Source organism: Amphimedon queenslandica, unplaced genomic scaffold (genome assembly GCF_000090795.2).
Source record: "Amphimedon queenslandica unplaced genomic scaffold, v1.1 AMPQUscaffold_13479, whole genome shotgun sequence".
Classification (NCBI taxonomy): Eukaryota; Metazoa; Porifera; class Demospongiae; order Haplosclerida; family Niphatidae; genus Amphimedon; species Amphimedon queenslandica.
Genome location: NW_003546285.1, coordinates 242,103 through 250,232, shown reverse-complemented (window position 1 = coordinate 250,232; position 8,130 = coordinate 242,103). Strand labels below are relative to the sequence as shown.

General features: G+C 34.2%; 1 protein-coding gene across 1 annotated transcript in view; it reads right to left on the bottom strand.

The window, feature by feature from the left end:
* Positions 1-7,767, bottom strand: part of LOC100640280 (syntaxin-binding protein 1-like) — a gene marked incomplete at its 5' end in the record, with an annotated part of 12,239 nt that extends 4,472 nt beyond the window's left edge. Inside the window, 13 exons of the mRNA XM_019994245.1 lie at positions 2,999-3,168; positions 3,645-3,710; positions 3,966-4,032; positions 5,091-5,145; positions 5,211-5,266; positions 5,631-5,674; positions 5,906-5,951; positions 6,051-6,088; positions 6,184-6,271; positions 6,891-7,089; positions 7,161-7,211; positions 7,522-7,606; positions 7,672-7,767. Coding sequence (XP_019849804.1) covers positions 2,999-3,168; positions 3,645-3,710; positions 3,966-4,032; positions 5,091-5,145; positions 5,211-5,266; positions 5,631-5,674; positions 5,906-5,951; positions 6,051-6,088; positions 6,184-6,271; positions 6,891-7,089; positions 7,161-7,211; positions 7,522-7,606; positions 7,672-7,767 — 1,061 coding nt within the window. The remainder of the gene's footprint in view (positions 1-2,998; positions 3,169-3,644; positions 3,711-3,965; positions 4,033-5,090; positions 5,146-5,210; positions 5,267-5,630; positions 5,675-5,905; positions 5,952-6,050; positions 6,089-6,183; positions 6,272-6,890; positions 7,090-7,160; positions 7,212-7,521; positions 7,607-7,671) is intronic.
* Between the last annotated feature and the right edge of the window lie 363 nt (positions 7,768-8,130).

The following is an 8,130-nucleotide window of genomic DNA, read 5'->3' as shown; positions in this document are numbered from 1 at the left end:
TTTTTTGTGGAGGATGAACAAAATCAAGAGCGTTATCTTGTCATAGACACTAAAAAGAGGAGAGGGAGGGGGAGAGAGAGAGAGGGAGGGAGAGAGAGAGAGGGAGAGAGAGAGAGAGAGAGGGAGAGAGAGAGAGAACAAGAGACAGAGATGAATAATGTACACATTACATAGTTTCTATTATAACAATTAACACTCATATTCCAGCAAGCAATCTCTTCATTATACCAATTCTACTACAATTTTGACACAACCGAATGTCACTGTAGACCACAATACATACACACACACAAAACCAGATATAAACAAAAATTGTATTTTTTAGGCTGAAAAAAAATAACACAAAAGTACCAAAGACACTCTCCCCTATGCTAACACACACAACAAACCCATTACACTAACACAGTCAGATGTTAAAGTACAGCGACCCACTGGTAGATATACAACCAGTCATAATAGGAAAACTGTTCCCACTTCATTTGTACAACAGTTTAGACAGGGCTAATACTACAGTGAGTACAGGCTGATAAGAAAAGGGCTTGTCTACTTGACAATCATAATAATACCAGGTAAGTCTTTTCAAAATCTATTCCAATGGAACACATGAGTAGTATCACTATATCATAATATTCCATTATTGCTATTGTTCAGAGTCACCAGTGATTACTATAGACTAGTCAGGTCTTCTGACCTGATAAAAATCATTTGAATAAGACTATTGGATTACACAAGCTGAGTGTAATGTACACAGCTCTCAGCTCTACACCTGTTCCTAATAAAAGCCAGTGGGTGGATGATTTTATTGTCTAGAGTCACTCTAGCTGTCTGGGTACCAAAGGAAGTGGGTATTATTACCAAGTGAATCAATACAGTACAACAGAAATTATCTCATATTCTACATAATACAAGTACATTGTATCCAGTGACAGTATGGTTGATGATCTGATGTATTTTGTAATGCAATTTTAGGAAGACCTTGGGAGCTTCAACAGTAATTGAATTAAAGGATAAAAGAAAGAGAAAGGGTAGACAAATCTAAATCATACATGACACTAAATATTATATTATAAATGTACATAAGGTTAGAGCCACTTTAAAATACATTATTAGGTACTGTATATTAATGTACTACAATAGTAAGACATAGCAATGAAGCTCCTTGTCATAACTAGCAGGTGCAGTGAAGTTGCCATGGGTATAGCGATCCCTATCAGACATTGCAGCTATGACAGCTTAAGAAAACTACCTGACCTCACTCCCACTCTCTCCAAGGGACCACAATAAAGGATAGAGTTTAGACAAAGACATAGAGGGAACCTCTTTCACTATAATAAAGGACAGGCTGACCACTAATGCTTAGTTGTAAACCCTGAAATCATGCATGAAGACATCTAAGCATTCTACACATACAAAGTATGCAGTAGATAATAGAGTAGTTTTTATATGAACATTACACTGATGATGTAAATGTTTGTTAGTATATACTATAATTGGTAACATGACATAGATCCAGTCTTGTTAAAATAATAATAATAATGATGAGACAAGGCTATGTAAGGTCATGGACATTGTATGAGTAATGGGCTTATCCTGTTCTTTTGTTTCCTTATCCATAAAGTTACTTTCCTTTCCATGTTTTATAATCATAGTCATTTTCCCATTAGCAGATAAAGAGAGCCATACATAGGCACAATGAAGGTTGTGTTGTTCCATTATCAAATCATCCCTCCCCCTCTCTCTCTCCCTCTCTATTCCAAGAACTACAGCATACAATGAAAACAGACCCAGAAAGGCTTTTCAAAAATACATGGAGCCAACAGCTGGCAAAGAAAGAGACTACACAATCGTACATGTACAATATGCTGATTTCAATTTGGCTGTTCATTATAGATTATACATGTACATGTACATGTACATGTGATTAATAAGAGTATAGCTGTTACATGTACATGTACATGTACTGTATGTTAATGTACATGTAAATATTATGGAGTACAATTGGCTCCCTTTTTCTCTTACTGGCTGACATCCAATATCACATTGACAAGTTCATAGTAACTTTCTAAGGATTCACCTCCTTACAATTAGTCAATGATCAAAAGAACTAGTACATGAACAAGTACAAGTACAAGTACATCTACATGTACAAGGACGCTACAAGTTAATGACTCTAAATTCAATTTCGACGTTTTGCTAATTGTACTATACTAACAAAGAAATGTCTCTCACAAGTTATACCCAATAAATCAATGACTAGTATACATGTACATGTACATTAACATATAAATTAATTAAAGTATAAGTTCATTTAATGTACATGTATAGGCACAGGATAATGATTCGTATGTACATGTACATACATGTACATGCAATATGATTGAAATAGGCAATTCGTAAAACCTTCTTTCACATTATGTATAATTTCAATCTTAGACTAATATACTTTTAAAATTAAAAATCATTACCTCAATATAAATTTAACACTGCATGTCCATACATGTACACGTATAAAAACACCATGTGTAAGATTTCAATTACATATTTCACAATAATGATGATGACGTTGATGTGCTAAAAGGCCCCATGGAGATATTTCTCATGCAACATTCCCTTACATAGTACTGCCAATACAACCATCTCATAATAAACCCAAACCTCTAAAGGACAGTCAGTCATTAAAGGTAGTCATACTCAGCCTGAATATAGTCAATATAATAAATAATAATAAACAAACAAAATATTTAAATACAACAATCCCAAAAGCATAAGTGACTTTGTATTGCATGTACATGTACGTGTACTTTAAAAATGAAATAGTAAAATGGAATTTTAATTATGTCATTTGACATCATTCCTCATCATCATTGTTATCACTAGCTAATTATTATACATTTTTATTGTCACTATAATAATAATAATAATTATTATTATTATGTGCATTTTATTGTACAGTTATTATTAATATTTTTCTTCTATGATTCTATTGTACTTGTCTTACCTCACGTTCCTGTCAAAAAGTGAAGACATTATGATCTTAAGTGGCTCATCAATCTTCAGTCCATCCTTATCGACACCAGTGGCAAGATCCTGCTCAACCTTACACAAGTTACCAACTCCTTTCTTGTACAAGTTCATGCATGAGTCAATTAGGGACAGATGGAGAGAATACTGGAGGGAGAGAAGGAGAGAGAGAGAGAGGGGGGAGGAGAGAGAGAGGGAGAGAGAGAGAGGGAGAGAGAGAGGGAGAGAGAGAGGGGGGAGAGAGAGAGGGGGGGAGGAGAGAGAGAGAGAGAGGAAGGAGAAAGGAAAAGGAGGATGAAGAGATAGGAAAAGAGAGAGAGGAAGATAAAGTATACAAAAAGGAGAGAGAGGAAGTGGGGGGAAGGAGAGGGAGAGGTTTAAGGGAACATGAGAGATCTCATGTTAATATTGTGTTATCATTCTGTAGCGATAAACATGCTCCAAACTCTACAGCTTAATAATAATAATGATGATGACATTCTTATTACGACAACAATAACAATCATCACACCTTATAATCACTGTTATTTTCAATATTAAACTAATTAAAATGCATGAATGTATACATGTACATGTACACACATTTTATTATGATCATATTAATTTATTTATTTATTTATTACTTCTGAGAGCTCCTTCTGATATTGCGGGGCTCTTCTGATTTGCTTTGAGAGTTCCTTGATAGATACCTACACACAAACAAAATAAATAATAAAAAAATATTTATATAATTATAAATAATCATTATCATCTCTCTATTACAAGTACAATCTAGGAAACATTATCAGAAACTACAATTTTTTTTAATGGCAGGTTTTATTTTGATGGATGTTCACTGCAAGTACTAACCCTCCAATATTAATTTCTCTGATAATATTTCCAGCTACTATAGTATTTAATTTTGATCTCTCTCTCTCTCTCTCTCTCTCTCTTTCCACACTTACATCTCCATCACTTCCTCCTCCAAGCTTCTTCTGTTTAGCAAAGTTCTTCACTCCCTCAGAAATAGACCTGCAAGCATCACCAGAAGAAAGAATGATCAAATTACAGTGATACAAGTACATTGTACACTGTTAGTTCGATGCTAATTTCTGAAAAATACCCAAGGCTATAGCCCATGGTTTTTTCTGAAAAATGGCCATAAAATCACTCCCAATTTTTATTACATTTTCTAATACATATTGACATCATTATGCTGTGTAGAAAGTTTGAGCTCATTCCAACTTCAATTTTTCAAGTTATGGCCAATTTAAGAAAATTGCGAAAATCTGAAAAATACCCAAGGCTATAATAGCCCATGCTTTTTTTTTTAAATGGCTAAAAAATCACCCCCAATTTTTATTACATTTTCTTAAACATATTGATGTCCTTATGCTATGTAGAAAGTTTGAGCTCATTCTGGCTTAAATTTTTCAAGTTATGGCCAATTTAAGAAAATTGCCAAAATCTGAAAAATACCCTGTACTATAGCCCATGGTTTTTTCCGAAAAATGGCCAAAAAATCACTCCCAATTTTTATTACATTTTCTTATACACATTGACGTCATTATGCTGTGTAGAAAGTTTGAGCTCATTCCGACTTCAATTTTTCAAGTTATGGCCAATTTAAGAAAATTGCGAAAATCTGAAAAATACCCAAGGCTATAGCCCATGCTTTTTTCTAAAAAATGGCTAAAAAATCACCCCCAATTTTTATTACATTTTCTTATACATATTGACGTCATTATGCTGTGTAGAAAGTTTGAGCTCATTCCGACTTAAATTTTTCAAGTTATGGCCAATTTAAGAAAATTGTGAAAATCTGAAAATATACCCTGTACTATAGCCCATGCTTTTTTCTGAAAAATGGCCAAAAATCACCCACAATTTTTATTACATTTTCTGATACATATTGACGTCATTATGCTGTGTAGAAAAATTGAGCTGATTCTGACTTAAATTTTTCAAGTTACGGCAAGAAAATGCCAAAATTCTGAAAAAATCCCTGTACTACAACCCATGGTTTTTTCTCAGAAAATGGCTCCAAAATCACCCCAATTTTTATTAATCTAAACCACACCCACTCTCACTTTGACGCATCAGCAATGTGCAAGTGCCTCAATTCCTTCCAACGATCATCATTTTCTAAAATAATAATAATAATAAATTGATTAATTAATAATTAATTAATTAATTGAAGCCACACCCACCTCCTAATATGGCTTGCTTCTGTCTTGTTTGACCATCCCCAGAGCTGGTCTTAAACCTAAAAAGAAATTAAAATCAGTTACAATTAAATCGCTCCATTTTTGGAAAAAAAAATAATTAAAATAATTAAAATTCTTCAAGAGTTGGCAAGGAGAAGAGAGTACAAATATTATTGATTAATTAAAATAATAATTTTATTTTATTTATTTAAGTCATAAAAATGACTTTATTCTTTCACAACTTAAAATTATTCTGCTCTCAATATTACTACATCCATTTCAGTTCGAATACTTAATAATCAATATTAACTATAATAATAATCAATGCTTCCATAAAGGGACAGCTAGACTATATCCACAGCTGACACAAGTGTATCAAACCAGTTTAAACCAGTTACACACACTAACTATTAATGAACTCACTGGTAGACATCATTATCTGGCTTGAGTAGATCATAGACCATACACTAGAAACAATTAATAGAAGAAAAACACGATTTACCACATGTAACAGTTAATCTACTCCCTACTACCTATTTCTCTATCCCCTACTCTCTTTGCCCTCCCCTCCCTCCCTCCCCTTCTCTCTTTCTCCCTCCCTCTCCCTCCCTCCCTCCTCCCCTCTCTCTCTCACCTTCTCCCTCCCTCCCTCCTCCCCTCCCTCTCTCACCCTCTCCCTCCCTCCCTCTCCCTCTCACCTGCACAGTTAACTCATGAAGCACAGGAGTCACTACATCAAATCCTCTATTATAATAATAGAAATGAAAATTTAAAAGACATTTAGTATAATATGCAACCAAACAGTGTTAAAATAACAATGAATGGATGAGTGTTGATTTGTACCTGTCCAAGATAATAAACTCAGAGACTTGCTTGGCACCCTAGCACAAATGAAAATGATGTTAATTAACGCCCACACTAATCAAATATTAAATGCCACGCCCACTCTAATTAAAACTTAATAATTGCAACATACTTTTCCCAGTTCGGGTTTCTGTGACTTGAAGTAGTCGAGTTTCTCTTGCAACTTGTAAGCCAGTTCAGAGCAACGATTATTACCATCCCTGAGACAAATAAATACAACAATAAATAATAATAACAACAACAATAATAATAATAATAACAACAACAACAACAAAAACAACAACAACAATAATAATAATAACAATAATAATAATAATAATAATAACAATAATAATAATAATAATAATTAATACTGTGGGGTGCCTTTTTTAGGGCTGTAAATTTCGCAGATTTCTCAATTTTTTGAAGATTCACAAAAATACTTTCACAAATCAAATTATTACAGTAAAAGATGGCAGACGGCATTAAATTAAATCCGCAAAATAGATTTTTAGGCAATTTTTTTAATTTTTTTATTTTTGATATGATAATATTTAAACTCATTTTATATTAAGCTTACTAAGAGATACAATGATAATAAAATCCGACCTAACTACCGTATAAAAGGAAATATTGGAGGTAGTTAAATTTGGCAAATTTGGCATTTTGATAGCCATTCGCCAAAATAAAAATCCACCATTTTGAGCCATTATACGCATGCTCAACAGCACATGGCCACAAATTCACCAAATTAAAATTTGCCAGTCACCAAAATTTAGCAATTTGCCAAATTTAACTACGTTCAAAATTCCCTGCTATACAGTAGTAGACCACACTTACTTCCAAGCCCTCACTGCCGGATATTCCCCTAGCAGTGAACAGACAGTGGCCAGCTGGTCAGCATAAGCAGAATAAAGTTCATCTCTCCTTCTCCCACTTTGACAGAAGTAGTCCTCGAAACCGTCAGGATCATCAAGGGAGAAGACTCGTGACTCGTACGGGAGGAAAGCTAAATTGATTTCTTTGAGTGTTTTGATTCCTAAAGATAAACAAATTGTGAGGATTGGATCATAAAGAATAACGAAGGTGAGGATATGAGAATGCGCTTACGTCTTCCGGCGAGACTGTCACCGAGTTTACTGAACAAAGAAACAGGACACTCTGAGAGTAAGAGAGAGAGAGTGAGAGGGAGGGAGAGAGAGAGAGAGTGAGAGAGAGGGAGTGAGTGAGAGAGAGAGAGGGAGGGAGAGAGAGAAGAAATGAATTTCATGATATATTTGAAGCATTGTGCTTCAATTTATTGATTTTGGAGGCATTTTTGGTATTTTTAAATTGGCAATTTTGTGCATATCAGATGCAATACTAACTTTAAAGTTGAATACCTGCCAAATTATTTTGAAGTACTTTAATCAATCAATGATATTACCATTATTATTATTACTATTTATTTATTTATTTTATTTATCCTTACTCTGTAGGAAGAAGATGTGAAGAGATTTGTAAAGGTTCTTTGGGTCAGCCGGACGATCAAAATCAGCAATTATCTTATTAACGTTCTAAAATAAATTAAATAAAAAGAATAAAATAAAATCACACGTACAATTAATCTTTAAACGCTTACCGCCTCGGTTGGTTGTGCAATGTAAATGGCTTCCAAATGAGTCAATGGTGTCCTCTCCTTCTCTATAGACTCAACAACTGGAGGAAAAATAAAAATAATTTAATAACAAAAATATGTACACGTACATACATGTATATAAACTTCTATATTACACGTACATGTTCATCTCTTATGTACATTATATACAATTAGATGATATTGTTGAAGCAATTAATACACATACACATTGCTTCCTTTTTATTATAATTATTATAATTAAAGGATTCTCTTCCTCTTTCCTACTCCACTAGTTCCTTTTCCCTCTCCTCTCTCTCCCCTCCCTCTCTCCATCCTCCCTCCCCTTCTCTCTCTACTCTCCTCTCCTCCCTCTCTCCCTCTCTCTCCCTCCCTCTCTCTCCCTCCCTCTCTCCCTCCATCCTCTCCTCCCTCCCTCCCTCCCCCTTCTCTCTCTCTCTCTCT